Source organism: Rhagoletis pomonella, unplaced genomic scaffold, assembly GCF_013731165.1.
Source record: "Rhagoletis pomonella isolate Grant_MI unplaced genomic scaffold, Rhpom_1.0 Rhpom_scaffold_00007, whole genome shotgun sequence".
NCBI classification, from domain to species: Eukaryota; Metazoa; Arthropoda; class Insecta; order Diptera; family Tephritidae; genus Rhagoletis; species Rhagoletis pomonella.
Genome location: NW_023458561.1, coordinates 16,132,372 through 16,157,093, shown reverse-complemented (window position 1 = coordinate 16,157,093; position 24,722 = coordinate 16,132,372). Strand labels below are relative to the sequence as shown.

At 35.9% G+C, this 24,722-nt stretch overlaps 1 protein-coding gene across 2 annotated transcripts in view; it reads right to left on the bottom strand.

Moving 5' to 3' along the window:
* Positions 1-24,722, bottom strand: part of LOC118742380 — a 265,677-nt gene that overhangs the window by 176,571 nt on the left and 64,384 nt on the right. Inside the window, exon 2 of one of the 2 annotated variants that reach the window (XM_036474410.1) lies at positions 5,092-5,616. In XM_036474410.1, coding sequence (XP_036330303.1) covers positions 5,092-5,396 — 305 coding nt within the window. In that variant the 5' untranslated portion in view covers positions 5,397-5,616. The remainder of the gene's footprint in view (positions 1-5,091; positions 5,617-24,722) is intronic. The other variant, XM_036474411.1, reaches the window with a different exon arrangement.

Here is a 24,722-nt window from a genome sequence, read left to right as displayed (position 1 = left end):
ATACAAACCTCTATATAGATTTTCTATTTCTATTACTTTTTTTCAAAATAGCTACAAAAATATATAAAAAGCATAAAAAATATATAAAGGCCGAGTCCTTTCATTTCACATCTCCTGTTTTCAATGCAGCGAACGGTGCGGATCTTCTAATTTCTGAAACAGGCGGCAAGCCTATTAAATAAAAAAATTTATATAAATATATATATATTCGAGTGGTTCAAAAAAATTCTTTTTTGGAAATTCATAAACGCTACGCTATTGTTATTTGTGATAAAAAAGAAAAACGTGTTTTTTATTTTGAAAAAAAAAAAGTTTTCTTAGAGGTCGCGCTGGTCGGCTTTTAATAAAAACCCTGATATTCTCATTTTTTTCATTTTCTTGACATGTTATATTTTCGGGAACTAGGTCCATTCTAACTGTCCAAGACAGGTGTGTAATTTAGGGAATGTTCCCCAATAATACCAGAGTAATTATATGCAAATAAAATTATAGTTCAAAAAACAAAAACCTCCCTATTATAATTGCCATTCGTACTGTCATCAGGTATGTAACTTGAGAATAGAAATCGCTGCATCTTTTAGGCGCATCAATATTACATAGTTACATCCGAGCTAATAAAAGGAAGGTAATAATAAAAACACATTTTTAGCTGCATTTTAACATGTCAAAAAACAAAAAAAATTAGAACATCACCGTTTTTATAAAAAACCGACCAGCGCGACCTCTAAAAATAAAAAAGTACGTGTCTCTTTTTTATCACAAATAACAAAATTCTGAAGTAGCGTTTATGAATTTCCAGAAAAGTGTGTTTTTATGAACCACTCTATATATATATTATATTATATATATATATATATATATATATATATATATTGCACATCTGGAGACCCAAGTCCTTTCATTTAACGCGTCAATTTTTTGCGCATATCTTATAACTTTTAGCACAGCCCTGCAGGAAATTGAATTAGTTTGAAAGTAATTTATAAACTACTTTATTTTCAATTAGTAATTCTCACTATTTAACCTGCAACGAACTCATTTATTTAACATGGCGACGTCCTAGGAAGCAGTTAATTGCCTTTTCCTGCATGTAGTTTCAACTGCTTTAAAATAAATTCGGCTTAAACAACTTCAAAGTCAGTATGATTCGTTTGAATACGCTTCCGTCCTGCATTTCACAGATGCTTTTTCATAACTACGAAAAACCGAAATTAAAAATTTAAAATTAAATGAGATTTGAACATGGACATTCTTAGCTGCGACCAATTTTAGCAAACATCTTTGCACCTTCAGGTTCAGCCAGACATGTAAATGTGCTTTCAAATGTTCAGTTTGAATTGTGTGCAAGCAGCAAGTCGACGGTCCGACTCTGCATTTAATTTCAACTGTCCTTAAATGAATTTGGTTTACACAACTTTAAAGTCAGTATGTTTCTTTTGAATACGCCTGCGTTGGACTTCACAGATGCTTTCAAAATTCCAAGACACGAATTGTTTTTTTGAGCAAAAAGAGTATAAAAATTCGAAACATTGCATTTGTTTTATAGTCTTTCAATTAGTTGATTAAAAAAAAAAAATCACTTGTTTCCGTCAGGGAGGTGACAACACTCTTCTAAAAAATAAGACCTTGTTGCACATCTGAAGGCCAAGACGTTTCATTTGACGCCTCATTTTGGAAATTTGAAAGAACTGTGCAAATCTGTATGTGTATGAGATACTAGTTTTTAAATAGGCGGTGACCCTACTAAAAAAATAAAGACTTATTTCACATCTGGATCAAAACCTGATGTCATTAACAAAAAATGCTTCCACGTGTAATATCTAAGGTAATAATTTATAAATAGGGGGCAACGCCAATAAAAAAATAAAAGCTTATATCCTCTGAATGTATACCTAATTTTTCAGTCGAACGAACATTGAATATCTTATAATTTGTCAAAAAATTGCAACCCTGCTCAAAAAAAATATCAGTATTCCCCGCTTGCACTTCAAAAATTTTACAAGTTTTGTTTCAATTAACCGGGGAATCAATGAAGCATTGATATCTCTTTCTGATGGCACATTTTAACCAATAATGCGGGGAACCCAATTAACAGGGGGTCAATTAAGCGAGGAATACTGTACATTATTTACTAGAGGCCAACTCATTTTATTTGACACCTAATATTTTGTAAGAAATGATGAGAAAGATAATACCCCTTTTGATACAGATTGTCATAAAAAAAAATCTCGTATGATTCCATTCAGTAGTTTTCAAGATTAGTGTGTTCCAAGAATATCGACTTTCCTTTATACTACAAATTTAATAGTTCAGTTTTCCGTCTTTTCAGGTAGTTTTATTTTTTAGTTAGGTTTAAAACACATCAATAAAATAGGAATGCTTTTAAATGAAATTTAATGCATTTTAAATAAAGGGCACGAAATAACAATTTTGAAAAATTATGGTTCAAACGACCACTGTCCGTCTTTCTAATGCCAAACAGGCAACAAAGTATCTCTGCGCGTAACATTCTTAAATAAATTCAAAAAGGGTGTTTAGTGCATCGGGTATCATTTATGTATATACATATGTGGAAAATAGAATTAGTTTGTTGCCCATTAATGCAGAAAATCTTCTTTTAGCAGTATCCAACCGGATAGTTGGAAAACCCAAAGACCGCCGGACAAATCGGATTCCGGATGTCTAGCGGATAACCGGCACATGCCTAATTTTAATCAAATAAAAGTCTCAAGCGCGACTTTAGTTGCTTCTCCTAGTTGTTTGCGCCGTGTTGGCTCACGTCTTTCGGCAGTTTTTCAAATTCAATTGCCTCTGTTGTCCGCGGCAGCACAGCTGCGTATACTTGTGCGCCCATTGATGTGTCAAAACGAAAGATTGCCGAAAGGAGCAACAACCATCCGATTTATGTTTCACGTTACAAAAATTATTACTTTCGGTTTCTCGTTGCGGGAAAAGTTTTTACTGTCTAAAGTTTTCACTACTTTTTTTGAACACTGCGCCATTGACAAGAAACCACAAAACGTGTGGATCATAGATGAAAAACTTTCAATTGCTGCAACTTAATGTGTAGCCTCACAAAAAATCCTCATATCCTCTTAGTTCGTTCCTCAACTTTTCTGGCAAAAATCTGAAAAGTGTCAAAATGTAAGAACGTGAGAAAAATGTGTTCCCTAAAATTAGCTATGTATTTCAAACATAAAATATTCATTAAAAATGGAAAATACGAAAAATAATAATGAGGCATTTTTGCAATGTTGCCTGACTGTCGTAGAAGAAACGAAAAAAGTGCAAATTTGTGTGAAACCTAGAAGATTTTCTGAAAATCTTGTAAGACATCAAGCGTTTATCTTTTGGAGATATCTTTTTAATTTATTTTATTAAACTTTCCAGATATTATATCATTCGTTATACTACTACTACTGTATTTTTAAACATCCCTGCAAAAATGGGACTAATCCGGGATGACTCCGGGAGCAATCGCAAAGGAGCATGCGACTAATACCACTTTTGATCTCTTTATATGGAATGAACTGATCGCTTTTGTTCGAGCATGTCCTATGAAGAGACTAATTGTTCACCTTTATACCCGAACAGGTTTTAAAAGCGACTATGTAGTCACTTTTAAAAAATAAAAATAAAAATTTGCGCCAGCTGAGATTCGAACCTGGGTGCTCAGTTTTGTTAGGCGAATACTCTCTCTGTGTGCCAACGCCGCACATGAAATTTCATTGACTAAGTGCGTACATACCATTAAAACGTTAATATCGTTAGAGATGAGTTGGGGACTAATTGATCTCCAATTATACCCATAAGGGATGAGTCGAGACTAATTGACCCGTATGAGACTAGTTGCGACTAATTAATGCCCAATTGTACCCGATTGAGAGTAATCTCGGAATACTCTCTTTGGAGATTAGTCGCACAATTTTTTGCAGGGATATTCAGGCTTTCACCTGATACCATTATTATGAAAGCAATAGCTTTATACTACAGTTTAGTGGGGAGATTCTGTAACGAGCAGTGCAGGGACTTTACCATTTAATTGGTAGGTATACCAACTTTTTAGCTGTACTATATCTTCTACCATTTTTACCAACAAAGGCTCAAAATCTACCGCTTTTTTCCGGAAATAAAAAAGAGATTTAAATGAACGCAGTGTATGTATATTTTGTCATCGAACACACCTAAAATAAAAGTAAAAAGTTAACTCTGACCATAACCAATTTAAAAGTGAAATTGCATCTTTATCAGCTGTTTATGCATGTAAATATTTTTCGTTTGCAATACGTTTTTTATAAATTAAAATTTTAATATAATTAATAATTAAAAAACTTTGAAATGGAGATATGTAATTGTTTGAGTTCTTGTTTAAATTAATACAGGGCCCGAATTACGGAATACGTGATGGAATTAAATCCGAATCGAAAATCTTTTTGAGATAATCTCAATGAGATTACGGCATTTGATGGCGAGCTCGCTTTTTCAATTTATATTGTATTTGGGAGAAAACAGCTATAATTTTATTTCATTCGATTCGAATCGAGTTTCATTCGACCACGAATGCCATGATTCGGCCCAGTATTATTTATATTTATATTTTTTTGGTGAATGTTTTATTGGCATGAAATTAATTTTTTGTTCTTTTATAAAAAAAGACAATTATCCCAACGTTATAGCAGGAATACAGAAACAAAAATTACACCAACTAAGTATGCATAATTAAGTAAGAATTACACATATATCATTTTGACATTGAGAACCACCGAGGCTAAAACTCAGCTGCTCCGATAACACCACCTTATTTCTTTTAAAAAAAATCTACCAACTTCTACAATTTTTTGTATTTTAAATCTACCAATAATCTACTTATTTCTTTTAAAAAATCTAACAACTTCTACCATTTTTTGTATGTAAAATCTACACATATAAATTTTTTCGAAGTCCGTGCACTTGTAACGAGTTAGCTTGTTAACTTTGTCGACCTTCATCAAACACGCCGCAACGTTGTGATAGCAATCCGAAATGGTCGCTAAATCGTTACAACATATCCTCCCAGGTGTAGGTAATGTAGTAACAAAGTTCTTTACTTACCTTTTTTTCTGATGACTGTCAAATGCGATATTAGCCGGTACATCCAGTTCCAGATCCTCAACATCATCAATGGCTTTGGCAATCGCTTGAAATTTTCGCGCGGAACAACGATTGCCTCCATTGTCGGCGCCATATGCACGCTCCGCTAAATTATTGGCCAACACTCCGTTAAAGTCGTCTATGGCAGAGAAAATTTCTGCTCCCACAAAGCAGCGCGACAACGATGCGCTTACAGTGAACAGGAGCAAAAAGTGGCGTATCACATCAACAACCGGTGGAGTGCCAGCAGTTTGGCCTAGCACCATTTTAGAAGGATCGACCTCCGTAATTTCAGCGCAAAAGTTCAAATTAGTTGCAACCCTCTGTTCGCAAATGTAATTTACGCACTTTGTGGATCAGTAAAATTGCATTTAGGCACTGGTTTCACAAAAAGGCAAATTAAAATACCGATTTTTTCCGCATCAGCAAACAAAAAAGCAGAGTTTCTGCAGGATTAGTGCAGCGAATTTCAAAGCTAGCATTTGGCTTCCATTAGATAAGTGTGTGCTCATGTTAGTGGAGATGTGTGCATGTGTCCATCGCTTTAATTGCCAACAATTGATTTGGTAGCTGTCAAATGGTGGCGTTGTCCATTTTTTGACAACTTCTTTTGTTGGGAATGAATTACAGGCAGTTAACGAGAATCAAATGCGTCTCTGCAATTTTCTCTCTTCCCCTACAGCTTTTTTTTGTCAAAGTAACGACTCATGATTATTCCCCGAATTGTTAGATTAACTAATTGGCTCCACATGCAAATTGGTTTCGCAATTGGTTTCGCAAGTTCAAATTGCCCAAAAGATTTAATTGGCTCTTTTCGTTTTAATTGGCAAATTTGGAATTTTGTTGCAACGAAGGGAGGACAAAAGTGGAAAGTGCAAGTGGAGTATTTTATTTAACATGCAAAAAACACAAATTCAATTTGAATTTTGATTTGGATTAATTCACTAAATTTTCGAAGAATAAAATTTCTGTAGAATTTAACAGTTTTGAAAAGAATTTTGCGGAGTTCCACTGGAAATCTGGGATTACACGATTTGTACATTTGTACAGATTTGTACATTTTGGCAGTCAGAGAGTGGTATTGTCTACATATTTGTATCGAACTCAATCAGCTCAATAAAAAAATGTCAAAACAGCCCCACACTGTTGCTTTCAAAATGTACATATCTGTACAAATATAGAAATCGAATCGTGTGATCCCTGCTTAAGGATTAATTTTTAAGACAATTTTGCATTTTACAAAACTGCAAAAACGGTTGTGTATTTTTTATACCCGAGCGCACCCGAGGGTCACAAGGGTACAATAACTTTGCTCACAATGATGTCAGCTTTTGTCCTTATGAAGACATCCACCAGCCGGGCAGAGGCACCTTCCCCATTAAGGGTTTGGATATTCCAGATGCATGCCCTCAAATTCAATTTAAACGTTTGCCGTGGTCGTAATCAAAAGAGACGGTCTTATCCGAGGCCTCTGGAAGCAGTTTTTACGTGGCGGGTCCTAAACCCAGCGGGGCGGGGTAGTTTCGCAAACGAATACACGTTTATATAGCGAGCAGCTTACTCCAAGACACTCGCCCCTTTAAACAGAAGAATTCGTAGTGGCCTCACCGAAGCTCCTTCTCTTTTTGCTGTGCCCCAAGGCTCCACTCGGTTTGTTTCCGGCATCTCACACATGAGTACACGAACGACGACCGAGATCTGCCACTTTTTTGAGCATCTACCACTCAAGGTCTGAAATCTACCACATATTCGCATTTTTGAGTAGTTTTATTTTTGCTTGATATAATTTTCTTAATTTTACACGATATGGTAACAAGAATGATATAATTCAAGATTCCGCATTCCCGGCGACGATGAAATTTCTTAAGTAAAAGTAAACAAAGCCGAATGGGAGGATGAAATAAACTGTAAAATAGTAAATTTTCTCAGTAATCAATTTTTTGACAGGAAACGCCACTATATATATGATTTATAAAAAGAATTAATAGCGAAAATGTTAAAAACCGGCGATTTTTGTGAAAGTATTAGTAAATTTAAGTGCATATAAGGTTTCTGAGGCGTTGTTTACTTTTTCTTTCTGTTTCTGGAACGTGCCATATTTGTTCGCTACTTCGTGATGTGGTAAAAAGAAAAGCTGGAAGTACTCCGCAAGGTTGCAGAAATCTCTTAAAATGTGTTCAAAAATATCTTAATATGGAAGGAACTGCTTTACACTGTGAAGGAAAAAAATTGCCACTTCAATGTTACACTTTATTATACTAAAATAAAATTTTTTTAGAGTCTGATTAAAAAGTTTTTTAGGTGAAATCTTGCAGAATTTTTTTAATTTTTCTACAAAGTTTGATTCAAATCCAGAGATCTACCACATTTTTTTTAAATCTACCACATTTTGCCCAGATTCTACCACACAGAATTTTTTTAAAGTCCGATCACTGACGAGGACGCAAGAGTCGGGATTGAGTATAGCCGTGCAGCTTACTCCAAGACACTCACCCCTTGCAGCCGCACCTGCTGGTGAATATACGCTACAGACCTCAGTGAACCTTTAAACAGAAGAATTCGGAGTGGCCTCACCGAAGTTCCTTCTCTTTTTGCTGTGCCCCAAGGCTCCACTCGGTTTATTTCCGGCATCTCGCACATGAGTGCACGAACGCCGCGCAGGAGTCGGGATTGAGTATAGCCGTGCAACTGTTACTGCATTCCCAGTGACAACACCCCATTGCACCGCAGCGCGCCGCTTTACCAACCCCTTCCAAACTCGGTACAAATATTGTTTAGGATTTAACACAGGGACTCGCTTAAAATTTTTGAAATCGGCCATTAATCATGCCCACCTCCGTTACTACGGTAAATTTCAGAACTTTCCATTTCTCTGAGGATAAAGTCGAATAACTCATTAAATAAAAAAAATTAGAATGTGCTTTTGTTTTGTAACTCTCTAAATAAAGGAGTGCACCACTAAAACAGGTGACTGAAGCTTTATGTTTCCTTTAAATCAATGTACATGAAGGAATCATCTTGCTGTACATTTGCATTAAAATTTAAAACTTGGATATTTAATAATTGGCTGAGAGTTCCACGTTTTCATCGAAGGCTTCAGCTAAAAAATTTGAAACCATAAACTGTAAATTTCAGAGATGCTTTAAACTTCGATATTCCGAAATTTAAGCACACTTATTTACTCAAAATTTATACTCACAATAAGCCCTTTAAAAGAAGTAACATTACTATGGAATTGGGCGTGATACCGCCCACTTTTAACTATGTAAGTTTATTTCATTAAGTCTGACTGAAGATACTAGCGAAGATGAATGAAATACTTGTTTATATCTGCCTTTCTGATTGCCTTTTAAAGCCTCTTTACTTTTGCCTTTGTCGTTGTTTCTTTTGTTATCCACATATGTGTATACTCATCAGTACCATTATCTTTGCCTATATCCTTGTCTTTGCCTTTTTTATCTCCTTCGCCGGTGCGTCCAACGCAATCGTTCGTTTTCTGCCCACGCATTCACGTTTAAACTTCTAAAGATATATCACCAGAAAATACTGAAAATTCGCTTAAGATAATATGCTCTTTAAATACAATAAAATTCAATTTTTATATACAGTACTAGCAGACCCGGCGAACTTCGATCAGCCCAAAATTAATTTTTTTATCAAAACATGTTCACCAACTATTCACGTTGACAACTTCCAGGGGCACATTTATCTGCTCCACTTATGGTTTTGTGGTCGACGGAAGGTATATCTTCCATTGCAGTCTTAAATAACCTAACGAAAGCATTATATCCGTGAAGAGGTTCTTGCGATTCTCCAATGATCTGGCGTTTGAAACCACGGTTAATACCACAACTGTGGGTTTGTTGTATTTCGTTCAATTATTAGATATTATAATTGATATTGTAATGAAGTTCATTGGCAAAGGATGACGAAAAGTTCTAATTAAGCTTCAACGAGTACAAAATGCTTAATTTATTACTAACTTAATTTTAATTTAACTAACGAGGTAGATAATTGATAATTACGATGATATTTAACAATGTTTTATATTTGTTTTACCTAATGGAGTTGTTATAAATCAATACTTTCAATTAATTAACAACTAAGCGATGAACAATATTTCTCGTCAATCTTTCTTTGTTAAAACAAATAGATTCGATGGTTTTCCAACACGTGAGCATGCAACATATAGCTGTCCATTGGAGAAACATGGATTCTCTAAGTCCAAGCTGCAAATAGACATTGTCTGCCCTTGCGACGTATTTATTGTGATCGCGAAAGCCAAGCGTATCGGAAATTGTAGCCTCTTGTAAGGTATTGTAGATTCTGATGGTATCATAGGTATTCGAGGTAACAGGACGACTTCTCCTTTAAACTTTGCAGTCAGTATCATTGCTTCAAGCACGTTTCCGGTAATTCGTGTACCTTTGCATGGCTTTGGTGGATTTAAGTTGCGCAAAAGAATGACTGGTGAATCAATTTTCAGTCGAAGTTTGTGTGGCGGCATTCCAAGATCTATACATACAGTATTGGACATATCTATAGCACCCCCCTTTCAAAGCGATATTGTTTGCCACTTATGTTTAATTTTTGTCTCATTTGCTTCCATATAATGACTAAACGCAATTTATTTTTATATGGCAGAAACCCGCAACATCCTCTGCGAAAAAAATTCTAAAAAATCAACGGTAATTTTTAGCCACTTGAAACTTGCACATTATTAGACTAAAATTGAATGGGCTATAAAACTGTGTATTCAAAAAAATTCTACCGCTTCTGAGAAAAAAGTTTGAAATTTGGGTGAAAATTTGTTGCACTTTTTTGCGGTCTTTTAAAAAGTTTTAAACTTGAGTTTATGTGAGTTTTGTCAGAGAATGAACTGTATTTTAATTGAAAATTCTTAAAAATAAACAAGTAATTTTTAGCAAAAAAAAAACCGACTTCAACTCTCATATAAAAAAAAAATATATATATATATATCTCATGATCCGCTGATCGGATCTTAACCACATTAGTATGGGACCACCTCTGAGACACTACCTTTCCGATGCAAAAAGAATTATCGGTTGACGTGGTCCAAAGTTATGCGGTAACATACATAAAAAAATAAAATAAAATAAAAATATTCCGACGAACTGATAACCTCCTCCTTTTTTGGAAGTCGGTTAATAAATAAACATGAATAAACAATATCACTTTGAAATGGGGGTGCTATTGTATTGGCCAATACTGTATATAAACCTTGGCGACATTCCTGACACATCCAGAGAAATCAAAAATTCAATCGGAAAATTGACGGTCTCGTTTTCATCAATAGTGGTGTCGATTGACTTAAAATTCATCAGATTGTCTGGCAACGAATTTTGTATTTGACTGTTAAGTTCGTTAACATCAACATTTTTTGCTGCTAAAATTACACGAATATCTGGAAATACACTATCAATTAGTTCGTTTTTTTTTTTAATTAACAACAGAGCAGAAGTTGGCTGGTAATTCGATACATTGCGTATTTGGATGCAGTTCGATTTTACCGTTACCAATATCCAGTAATTGATTAGAAAATACTCGTACCAATGGATTATTATGCAATTGTACTCGCATGTTTATCGCCAATCGAATTGTTTCAACGTTTTTCCATTTTAATGATTGTTTCAAACATGCGCTAATCTCATCAGTAGAGCTGTAACACTATCGATAGTCATCCCAAAATTTTAAAATGCATTGACGAAGCTATTTATACAAACTTTTTAGTTTTATTTCGTTCCTGAAGAATTAGCTAATTGTTATATAGCGATTTTCAGTAACTTTGTCCTTTCTCTTTGATTTTTAAAATATTTTAAACATATATTATAAAAACCTAAAATTCCCAATCGTAGAAAAACAAATTGCTTGTAAACGTAAAGAAAACTGTATGTATTACAAAAAACTTTCATCAGCCCAACTCCGGCTATGCCACAGTATTTTTGCATAGAACTCACTCTAAAATTTACGGAAAAGTCCATATTTCAAGCGTGTGCTACAAGAACCCAAATCATTGTACAAACAGCCGAACCGTACCACGACTTCTCCATGATTATTTATTCATCAAAGTATCAAATGGAAATACAAGAATCTCCGAAATGTGACTAGCCCTGGCTTATATCAATAGTTTCTTCCATCGACACAGAATCACTAACACCATAGCATGGTTTCAAAAAGATATTCAAACAGTTTTTTTTTTTAATTTAATTACACCCGATTTACATAATTCGAGTACTTTAAAGCAATTCTGGTTCGTTCTTTTGCGTTTGCGTTGCGTTTTGCCTTTTCTATTTACTTTTACACCACAGCTTGGCAGCGTCTGCCCGGCGGGCGACTGAACGGCGTATTCGCGTATACATACACGCTCTACTTCCCTACAGTCTTGCCGTTTTAGGCCTTTGGTGGATAGATTTAGCTACCACATCAGTGTTGGCATTTTTGGTACAATTGTAACTTATTGTACAATTCTGTGATGAATACTATTAATATATAGCTCTGAAAACTCACTACGGATAAATTTTTTATTCCTTTCTTGTCTTCGGCTACTCGTTTTTGCCTTTGTAAGTTTTGAAATCTTATTAAAACAAAATGTCGAAATCAGCTGCATATAAAAACAATGGCGCATATTCATAGTCATATTTTGTACTCAACTAAGTCGAAGCTATTCTAAGTCACAACTAAAGCTATTCATAGTCGCCTTAGTTTCGACTTTTCTGGCTAAGTACCAACTTAAAATTTAGTTTCGGCTGCAGCTGCAACTAAGTCGTAACTAGGAAGAAGTATTTTATCAAATTAAGGGAGAACAGACGAAATATGTAAAAATTAAGTTGGTAGAGGGTGATTTTGATAATATTGAATAATCTCCAATTAAAATTTACAAAGATCGATCCATTTTATTCGGAAGATGAAATTAAATGCGTATTACAATTCGAATAAAGCTAAATCACAAATTTATAATTGGAATAATTTAGACAAATTCTCAAATAATATGTCAGTTTCACGCTAGTTCTTTAAAAGTAAATTTGTGCATAACATCTAGATATCTACTATTTGTATGTTTCACAGCATGCTTTCGATAAACATCGACTTCATATCACTGCGGTTGTTCTGGCTATTTCACACAATTAACAAGAAAATGATACCTTATTCTTTTGCATAATCATGCAATGAAAATAAAAATTACATAAACGGATGATCAAACTTGACATTATTTAATAAAAATGTAATTTTTCCAAAATATCGTAAAGAAAAGTCGATACATTTTCACACTCATTTTGCTATATCGTAAACTTAGTCGAAACTACTTAGTAGAAGTCTGAAATGCGACTATGAATAGAGGTAAATTTTAAGTTGGTACTTAAATTTAAGTTGCAACTTTGTTAGTTTCGACTTAGTTGCTGGACTATGAATACGCGCCAATGCCATCGTTAATTAAGAAAGAGATGTTCTTAAATATCATTACTTTATAACACTCACATATTGACTAGATTTGACTATTTATTTTATTATTTTTAATTTTAATTATTTGTTTATAGAAATATAGTTCATTCCTTAACAAAAACGGTATGAAAGTGAGTTCACATCGTTGAACAACATTAAAAAAAAATACAATCTTTCGTAAAAATTTCGAACTTTCTATTTCAATTTTTTTTTTTTAATATTTTACAGTTTTTCAGCTCATTCAATTTTTGTATAATAAAGTGCAAGTTTAAAGTAGCTGCGATTTAGCGTTGATGTCGGTAATTTTCTTCCATATTATCTAAGTATGCTCGACGATTTTTTTTTAAATGAAGAAAATGAGCAACATCTCCATCAAAAAAAATATATATATTTATATTAAAAATCAACGATAAGTCGCAGCTATTTTAAATTTGCACTTTGTTTAAATTGATCAGGCTACAAAACTGCATACCCAAAATACATATGTATTTCTAGGAAATCTAATTAAAAAGTTTGACATTTTTACGAAAGTTTGTTGATTTTTTTAATGCTGCGCAACGATTGAGACATGGATTTATACGGGTTTTGTTAAAGTATAAACTGAATTTTTATAAACAAATAATTAAAATTAAAGTAAAGTATTGACAAGCACTTGAAATACTATTAAATGTTAAGTTTTAGTACTGAATTCAAAGAAGAGGTCTGTTTTATCCATTCATAATAACTTAAAAAAATTTATTTGTCAAGAAGTGTGCTTTAAAATATGTGCATACACATTTATGTTAAAAGTGTAAAATATGTAAATGTACCTACATAAACTTTCCCATGAATACCATCAAATCATTGGACTTGAAGGGAATCTATGTATTCATGTACTAAGAAAATATATGAGCAAATTAAAAAGTTACAATTTACTGTTGAAAAGTACAGGTTTTGTATAGATTTCCTACGGAAGGAACAATTTCATTTCCCAACACTACTGTGGCCGTCTTACCCGGGCGCCGCACTATAGGCAAAACACGAGTTTTTTTTCAAAATCGTAGATCTTCGCTTAGAAAAGAGATAATAGAATGAAAATATTTTTATCGTGAAGATAAATGATCATAAAATATAGGAAAACTAAAAAACTATAAAAACACTATTGCCTATAGTGCGCAGCACATGGGAGTATTTGTGTAACAAATCTGGTCAAATGTCGTACATACATATTATTTCTTAAGCTATATAACCGAGCTATTAATAGGCAGTCATACAAGTTCTCACTTCTATTTGACCTTTGACGTACGTCAAAGAGAACATTGTTCTTTTAATAATCTTTTAATAATATTAATAGAATAGAAATGAAACTGGTGCTAGTTGATGAAAAGCCATTTGCCTGCTCACCGAGAAGACTGGCATATAAGGAGAAATTAGAGTTACAGAATATAATAGATGAATATCTAGAAAACGGTTATATACAACCTAGTGAATCGAAATATCACAGTTTTGAGTTAGAAACACTTGCACTTGTATATGCACTAAAAAGGTTCAGAATTTATTTGCAGGGCGTCATATTTAGAATTTTTACGGACTGTAACTAGTGATAGAACGATACGAGTACCGAGTACAAAATATCGATAATTTTCGTGAGTACTGAGTAGTATCGAGAACTCAAACATCTCCGAACTTGACTAAGAAGTTTCACTTCAAATATTACTGGTCTAAACAGCCAGAGGAGAAATTCAAAATTAAGAGTTTTGGGCACCCGCGGTAGTCTGCGGAGAGCAAAAACAAAAAACCTATTGAACGTCCAGTTTCTTTTCTCCTTCAAATACCACACAATCAATTTCTATTTGTTTGCAACAAAAACATAAGCCAAATCATCTATTTTGTCTTCTTCTTCCTGCTTTTGCAGGACTTTAAATGCAAAAGTAGGTATGTATGTATTTCGCTGCATGCTCTCCTCTTTTCTAAATCTTTTGAACTCATCGATAAAACTAACATAAATTATACACGTGTTGTGTGACGTACGACGAAAATTTCACATAATTGGGAGCTCCAAAATATAATAGTAGATAAATTTTTCGCCTCGAACTTACGGCCCGTATCCACAGGAAAAAGTTTTTGCCTACCAACTGTCATTTCTATTGCCTGATAAAAATTTTATCAGAGGCAATATTTGTGCGTAGGCATTTTTTATCTTGATAAAAGTCTTTGTCCCCGCAATGGGTTGTGCGCTGGGCTTGGGACCCGCCACGTAAAAACCACTTCCAGTGAAGAAGCAAGGCAAAGCCTCGGATGAGACCCCCCCGTATGATGACGACCACGGCAAACGTTTAAAGGACTACGATTTGAGGGCATGCACCTGGAATGTCCGGACCCTTAATGGGGAAGGTACCTCTGCCCGGCTGGTTGATGTCCTCGTAAGGACAAAAGCTGACATCACCGCCATCCAAGAAATGCGTTGGACGGGGCAAGGCAAGCAATGTCTGGGGTCTTGCGATGTCTACTACAGTTGCCACGTAAAGGAGCGCAAATTCGGTGTTGGATTTGTGGTGGGAGAGAAACTCCGTCGCCGGGTACTGTCTTTCACCCCGGTGGACGAGCGTCTAGCCACAATCCGCATCAAAGCGAGATTCTTCAACATCTCGCTCATCTACGCCCATGCCCCGACGGAAGAGAAGGATGAGGCATCCAAGGATCTCTTCTATGAGCGCTTGGAGCGCACATACGAGCGCTGCCCCCATCATGACATCAAAATCGTGCTTGGCGACTTAAATGCCAGGGTGGGCAAGGAAGGGATCTTTGGAACCACCGTCGGAAAATTCAGCCTCCACGACGGAACGTCCGACAACGGATTGAGGCTGATCGACTTCGCCGGGGCCCGAAACATGGTAGTATGCAGTACTAGGTTCAAGCATAAAAAGATCCCACGGTGTCCTTGAACCAGATTCAACTGAATCGGTCTAGAACGATGGAATTTCCATTTAGACTATTTTGGGGGAGTGTTCCCGAGTTAGAATACGTGAAGTTTGAAATCGCGGCAAGTGCCGATTTCAAAAACGGTAACTTTTTCGATTTTCTGCCGACATTTTCGCATTTAAGTATAGTATAACTAAGACTCTATATAAATAATTTTTTCAATATCGAACCCTAACCACCAAAATGACGTAAGCGACATTTTTTTCAAAATTTTCTTTTTGAGGCAGAAATATTCCTACAGCATCCAGATGCATTTCTGCATCAAACAGAAAATTTTGAAAAAAAAAATTTCGCTTACGTTTTTGGCAGTTAGGACTCGATATCTATGTATATACATGTATAGTCTGGGGGGAATTTCGTAGTCGTCTACTACATTAGCCGCCGACTGTTGGTCCACTTATAACGGCCAACTTTTATCTGGTTTCAAAAACATAAACATCAACACTTATTACTTTACAGGTGTTCTTTTATTAGTTAGTTCTTTTCATTTAATAATATAAACTTGTATTACCGTCCGGGGCCGGTACTAAATATGAGACGGGCCTCCTCTAACCTTAGAAATTTTTTTTAAATTTAAACGAACTTCCAACGTTATAATCCATATTCAGGGCTTTTGAAAAATACCAAGTATTTTCGTAATATGTGGAGAATGTCCTTTTTTCGTCTAAAGGCAGAATTTGTTTTGCTGTACTGTTTTGCGGATCAAGTGAATGCGTAAAATAGATTTTATTGTTTTAGTCAAGCCTTCCTTTAAGCTCAGATTGGCTGTATGCAAGAAAATCGTCTTCTGTTGATTTCTGATTTTCCCCTCGAATCTCTTTGAAGGTCGCTCTGCATTTTCGAGCTCAAAATGCTTGATTAACCATGGGAAAATCATTGAGATGACAACATTTAGACAACACGTGTTGACTTCTGAACCTTTCTATGTTTCACATTAGGCCAGATTGGCGGCCTTCCATGCTAAGTGACCTTACCACACCATGTGCCTCTAGACATGCGCTTTCGCATTTATTGGATATTATAAAAGCTATGTGAATATTAAATAATCAAATTTAACAACATTTTATAATTTTTATCTTCCAACTAAATTTAAGGAAAAATCCGGGACGGGGGGAAAACCCCACCCTATAGTCGGGTCTGCACATATATGTATAAATATGTATACAATCGACTTGTATATATGTAAATACATATAATCATTCGCCTTCTAAGCATAGGCTACAAGGTCTTATCGAGCGTATTGTGTGACTGAAGCCCACCGTCAATGAACTGATTGAGCCTTATCAGTGTGGCTTTAGACCTGGCAAATCCACCATAGACCAGGTATTCACAATACACCAAATCTTGGAAAAGACCCGCGAGAAAAGGATCGACACTCACCACCTATTTGTCGACTTTAAAGCCGCTTTTGACAGCACTAAAAGGAGTTGCCTATACGCCGCTATGTTTGAATTTGGCATACCCTCAAAACTCATACGGCTGTGTAAAATGACGTTGAGCAATACCACCAGCTCCGTCAGAATTGGGAAAGACCTCTCCGAGCCGTTCGCCACAAAATGGGGTTTCAGACAGGGCGACTCCCTTTCATGTGACTTCTTTAATCTGATGTTGGAGAAGATAATAAGAGCTGCAGAACTGAACCGCTCAGGAACAATTTACTACAATAGCGTGCAATTGCTGGCTTATGCCGATGACATCGACATCATCGGTAGCAAAAACCGCGAAGTCTGTTCTGCCTTTTCCAAGTTGGATAGGGAAGCATAACGAATGGGTCTGGTGGTAAACGAGGACAAGACGAAGTATCTGCTGTCATCAGACAAACAGTCAGCACATTCGCGCCTTGGCACCCACGTCACTGTTGACAGTTACAATTTCGAGAAAGTAGAGAATTTCGTTTAATTGGGAACCAGCATTAACAGCGATAATAATGTCAGCATAGAAATCCAACGCAGAATCACTCTTGCCAATAAGTGCTACTTTGGACTGAGTAGGCAATTCAGGAGTAAAGTCCTCTCTCGACGTACGAAAACCACGCTCTATAAGTCACTCATCATGCCCGTGCTGGTATATGGCGCAGAAGCATGGACAATGACAACATCCGATGAGGCGGCTCTTGGAGTGTTTGAGTGAAAGATTTTGCGGAAGATTTACGGGCCTTTACGCGTTGGCGAAGGCGAGTACCGCAGACGATGGAATGATGAGCTGTATGAGCTTTACAACGATATGGACATAGTGCAGCGAATTAAAATACAGCGGATCCGCTGGCTTGGTCATGTCGTTCGAATGGACACCGACGCTCCAGCTCTGAAAGTATTCAACTCGGAACCCGTTGGTGGTAGCAGAGGAAGAGGGAGGCCCCCACTGCGATGGAAAGATCAGGTGGAGAAGGACTTGGCTTCACTTGGCGTCAGTTGGCACAGAGGAGAAACGACTGGCGTGCTTTTCTGAACTCGGCCAAAATCGCTTAGGCGGTTACAGCGCCAAAGAAGAAGAGAAGAAGAAAAGTCTTTGTAAGATGGTTAATTTTGCCGGATTTCATCACTTAAAAAATTTAAAAAATATGCTATTACACACCCAAGCAAATAATATCCAATATTTTAATAGAAAACAGCTAAATTTTTGCTTTTATATTGAAAAATCAATAATGTTGTCTCCACGAAGCTATCGCGCAAATGAAAATGTAGCTGTCAAAGTACCAAATTGTTGGCAATATTTATCAAGATAAAAGCTCTGATAATTATTGCCTGCCAAGAGCAATATGCGGTCTCCATGGGAAAAATTTTGTTTGATAACATTATCAAGACAAAAACTTTTGCCTGTGGAGACAGCAAGTTAGAGTAGTCTCCGGCTTTCCAGGCGCCCACTGCTTTTCAGCACTTTATTCAGCTATAAAGGCATGCCTACATAAATATATCTTTGGGGATGCGTTGGCGTTGGCGTTGACGTCGCTTTGACAGCAGCGCGAGTAGCGCCAGTGCTTGTTACAATGAACGTTTGGCAGCGAATACATTGATAAATTAATACTTCATATTAATAGTTGCATTAAAGATGATATTTCTTGCCAGCATTTGATAAAAAGGGAAATATATTTCACATAATTTTAACTAATTGCAACAGCCGGCGAACGATGCACGCGAAAAGATGAGAGTTGGCCATCTTTCTGCGTTGTATTGGCGTTAGCAGAGCCAAATTTTGGCTATGTGGACGGCCGCATTTTAATTCATATATTAATAGTCAGCTGTTGAAGCGACACCAACGCCAACGCATCCCCAAACGCCAGTTGTATGTAGATGGGCCTTAAGTTTAATATTTAGTCTGTTCCTTTGAACTTCGGACTAAAACCTGTGTAACTGTCAAACTACAATTTTACTCTCTCAAGTGAGAGTAAAAGGAGAACAGATGCAGAAGTGCACGGGAACGCAAAAAGCACTATTTCCTGTAAAAACATCAGTCGGTTTGTTTACATGTCATTGGTACAACACTGATTTGGCTGAAATATCACTAACTGATTATTAAAATCTATACATATTCAAATATTTCGTTGTTTACTTCCATTTTTTTACAAATACAAGGTTTTTTGCTTTCACCACTTTCTGTTTTTGTTTGCACATGCAACTCAGCTGATCGTTTGACACTTTTCATGAACTTAGAGGGAAAAAAACTCCGGACTAAATCCTGTAACTTCTGACTAGGAACAGCTGCTCAGTTACTCTCTCAAAAGTGTTCCCAGTTACAGGTTTCATGTCAATAGGAACGACTTCCGGTAAGTTCTGAATAAATCCTGTAAACCGGACTGCTATTGGAGCAGACTAACTGCTATTGGAACACTCTAATTGCGCTTGAGCGCTAAAAGCCATCACGCCTAAAAGGTTTGGTGTGGAGCTTCAAGCGTGCAAATCGTAGAAAAGTTTAAATATTTTGTGTCAATCAAGAAATCGACAAAAATCATCGCCGTTCCAAATGGAAAATTTAGTTTGAGCAAAGAGCTAACCGCGGTAAATAGAATCATTTTAATTCCATTAAAAGTATTTATTCAACACAATGCACCACTTATTTTGGCTCATTCTCTTAGCTTTCCTCTATTTCTGATTCACAGCCAACAGTGGTTACATATGAGCAAACATTCGGCGCTGTTACTGCAAAATGTTCTATGTCAGTTATTCCTTCCTGTGCTTAAATGATCTCTTACCTTTACATAAAAACTTCTATTAATCGTTGAACATCATCGGGCAGAGGTGGAAAGTTCTGCATTTGGTTTATGGTTGTAGACAGATTCGCAGATAGGTTCAGATAATCGATTATTTAAGCACAAGAAGTAATAACTGACATAGAATTTTTTGCAGTATCACCGACGTTATGCAGTTGTAACATGTGCTCTGATTCCTGCATTGGTATTTGCTCCTAAGGCGGAGAGGTTGTACTTCTTATACACTCCCCTACCAAAACATAACAGTCCCTTGCCCCATGGGGCATGTAAAGCAAGTCCAATAGATGTAATCGTGTAAACGCACATGTTTGTACATATGTACTTAAATATGTAGGTAGAGCATGCATTGTTTACACCACACTTACCAGCTATTGAAACGATGGACATACATAACTACATATGTACATATGTACGAGTACATATGTTAGTACTTTTGTTCATACTTATGTATCTACATACATTTGCCAACAATTGTACTACTTGTTCACTTTTTAACATCATCTCCTCCACACCTCACTAGGTTCTCCTCAAAAATCTGAGTTTTTGCGCACATGCTGCCAAAATCTTTTCAAAATATCCAGCTCGTGAAAAGTTGCATCCGCTTTTGGCTTTTAGCGTTTCCGCAAGGTAACATATACATACATACATACATATACATATATACAATAGGGTACCCATCGAAAATTATTATTTTTTTTTGAAATTTCAAGACCACACCCCTTAATTTTATTCGTTTTTATGAGAAACATTATTGCTTATTTTTAAAGATTTTTTAAAGGTCATTTAGAGGTCGCGACCTGTCGATTTCGGTTAGATTGTAGATTTATGAGTTTTTGAATGACTATTTTTGATTCGATTTCAAAGATCGAATATGATCTGAGAAGAGGATATATAGCCCTTTAAAATGGTATATATAATCTATTGTTGGACTTGGCTTGTTGGGATTTTTTATCTGGTAAAATAAAAAAACCATATTTCTCTTAATTTTTTAAATTTTGACCATCGATAATTTCCAGAATTTCAAAATATGTAGTACTATCTAAAATTAAATATATTTTTGAATAAATTGATAGCTCATTTATTGCAATCGCATACGGCCTTGAATTTATATTGTTTACTAGCCAATGACCGCTTACTTCGCGGCCCCTGATAAGAACTGCCAAGCATGCATACTATTTTTCTATGATCTTGCAACTACAACATTGGTGCGATGCGTATGCCAATAAAAGTTCTTAAAAGGAAACTCAAAAGCACAGAAGTGCGTTTTTTGTTATAGGAGGGCCAAAAATCCTCGCTGTCCCACAAGATGAAAAGTTTTCCGGTACATTGGCTAAATGAGTCGTGCGATATCTTGAATATCTTTCAAATGAAGCAATTGGAATACCTACAGTGGTCTTTCCTTGTTAATTCGCCGGTTTTACAATTCGTGGTAGTATTTATGAACTGATTTCTAAGATAAGATAACCTCTGACAATCTGACGCAACTTTATTCAGTGGTTTTTGAGTTTAGTCCGAACAACGAAAACGGCTATCATTTTATGCAGATAGGTATGTAGATAGGACAGTCTATAGCGAAGCTCGTAAAATCAAAGCTCCATTCTTTGTGAAAAATTTAAAAAAATTCTTCAAAATTTTCACATAAATTTTACCGTTTACTAAACAATAAAAACAAAGTTACAATAGTTCAATGGGATTTAGAAATCTAGGAGAAAATGGTTCCCAATCGAATGATACTTGCGCGTTTACGTAACTGTATATCGATGCAGCCTTTCCAATAATTACCACTTTTCGCATAAGTATGGTATTTATAACATATGCATCTGAGATAAGTGAAATGAGAAGTAATGGGGTACCACGCCGCCTTTTCCATTACTTACCACTTTTCGCCATAAGTACGTTATGGATAACATATGTAGCTGTATCGAATTTCAGGATGTTAGCGCAAGCGGTTCCAGAGATAAGCTATATGAGAAGTTCAGTTTGTACGGAAGGTGCCACGCTCCCTTTTCCAATGCATTTGCAATATATGCATCCGTGATAAGTTTCAGTTCCCCAGCGTAATTGGTTTTAGAGATAAAATGGTTTTTTACGGTTTAGTCTGTATAAGAATTTTAGGAACATGCTGACCCCAGTGCCACATACCGATTAAATTTTTGGTCGGAATATTTATTTTCAAGGTGCTGGCATATGTTCCAAATATGAACCAAGTCGGTGCAGCCGTTTAGAAGTTTAGTGACATACATGTACAGAGAACTGTATGAAATTGTAAAGCGTGACGTCTCAGATTTCTTAATTTTTTGGCACACACACACACACACACAGAAGTTCCAAAAAAGTGCGATTGGTTATGCTTGAACACACTTAATTGAATGTCAATACAATTAAGTTTGTGATTATATCAAGGCGAAATTTTGAGAACAGTCCGCTTCTAACTCTAAATATAAACAACGACGCACTGGAAAAAGTTAATACATTCAAATACCTAGGAATAATGATCGACGATAAACTGAAAAAAAAATGGATTCATTTATTTTCCATTGGAGCTCTAGCAATATGTACATCGGTGAAAACTGCATTTGATTCCATACATTAATTTTTGCGTGATGCGCTTACAAACATACAGACCGACCAAAATTATAAAAAGTTTAGATTTGGCTTCTGTTGATCTAATAAATCCACTATTAATTTTTCTTTAACATCTATTATGTACAGATATCGGCCTGTTGCAACTCTATTATTCTCAAATACTTTCGTTTGATAATCATATGCCTACATTTAGGTTATCTTATAAATTTAACTGGATTAAAGTTTTAAAATAAGTGGTAACCCCCTTAAAAATATTTTCAAAGGAAGCCTCGTAATCCTCTTTAGTTTAATGTCCGTATTGTAATATTTCACTTATTCTACATATTTAAATGAATAAAATTTTTCAAGCTGTTGGCCAATCCCCTAAAAATATTTTCGGCATTAAAGTTTCCTAGGCTCTTTAGTTTGATGCCAATATTGCAATATTTAATTTATGCTATCAATTAAATTAAACTCAAGTTTTCAAATAGGTAGCAATCTTCCACAAAAATATGCTCAGCTGTAAGCCTTTGTAAATCGCTTTCTTTTGACAGCCATATTGCAATATTTACTTTACCATTCAATTGACCTAAACTGAAATTTCAAATACAGGTGGCAACTCTCTAATTTTTCCTTCTATATTGTAAAATAGATCTCTAGCGAAACATCGGTGAAAACTGCATTCAATTCCATGCTTTCAAGTGATGCGCGTACAAATATACAGACTGACAGAGTCAAAAATTCTAAAAAATTGTTTATTTGGCTTCTGTAGCTGTAATAAAAACCCTCCATATTAATTTTTCTTTAATATCTATAAGGTGCAGACATCGGACAGTTACAATTTTATTAAAAGTATAGATATAGATTTCATTTATTTTATCAATTTAATACAATAAAATTTTTCAAACAGGCAAACTGGCAGACCCGGCGAACCCACGTCCCGCCCAAAATTAATTTTTTTATTTAAATATTTGGACCAATGGTTTTGTGGTCGACAGAAAGCATATCCTCTATTGCCGTCTTAAATAACCGGATGAAAGCGTTATACCGGGAAGAAGTCCTTGGGCTCGATGGTGAATCGTCCTTGAATCTGTATAGTATAGTTCGTGGCAATTTCCAAACTGGGGAGTATCATTGGTCCACATTCTGTCTAGTCACCGTAAAGCAAGGACCCCAATGGTTCTGATGGCTTTGATCCCTGGTCCCTCCGAATTGACGATTTTAAGCAATAACTCGGCTCCAGCGCCACCTTGCGCATCTTTTTTTGCAATAGTATTGCCCCTATCGCTACCAATCATATACATATATCTCGAATATGTGTCAAATCGGATCACAAATACGATTTTGATTAATAACTCGACTTCAGGGCCACTTGGCGTTTTAAGTTGCGAACTTAAACTATACAAAAACCTACCTAAACATATAAAAAAAATGTCATTAAACCCGTTTTGGTCGTTTAGAAGGAGTTCATCCACCAGAATAAGTCGTTTCCATACTGAAACTCTTCGGCATTTTTTCCCATACAAAAAAAACTATCACGCATTCATTAGGCAGTCTGCACACGGTTTGTATAGCATATACACGAAGGAACTTCAAAGCGTCAAAGTGTCAGGCAAAAAATGTAAAGTGTTGCAAAATTATTATCTCTTTAATTAATTTTCAGTTTTTCAGTTCTCAGTTTTTTTTTTTATGAAATGCATGCACGCACACGGAAAATGGTAAACAAACTTCTTCTTCTTTCTCTTTTCTAAGGGTCTGATTATGCATACTTCGCATAACTTCGCACAACCATTTGTACCAGTGCACTAAATGTGTAACTTAAGAAAATGTGAAGCAAAATCTAAGCTCAACAGATCGCTAAGTTTTTAAATGTTCTGCTAGTTTCTGGGTAATGGAATACATACATAATACATACAATGTACATATGAAATTACAGTTTGAAAGTTATGCGAAGTTATGCGAGGTATGCATAATCAGACCATAAGCGTACGTACGCCTAGCTACCAACACTACTAGCCGTGGGTAACACAGTGCGGCGCCGCGCCATTGCGCTGATACCGAGAACTTAGTTACTGGCGCCGATACCGATTTTCACAACTCTGTGACGCAATGGCGCCAGCAACACCGGAACACTAACAACACCGGGCGGCGCAATGAACACACAAAACCGAAGCGTCACTTGTAAAATGTGCAGCACAAGGCGAATTTTTACAAGGTGGTGTTTCTAAAATTAGCCGCGGCTCTTCTGAATGTGAAAATTATGTGTTTGTTGTATTTTTGGGTTTTGAACTTGGCTTGTTTTTTCCCAACCGATACCACCTTGTATTAATTCACCTTAGTTCAACACCGGAACACTGACAACACCGGGTGTCGCAAAGAACCAGCAGAGAACACCCGA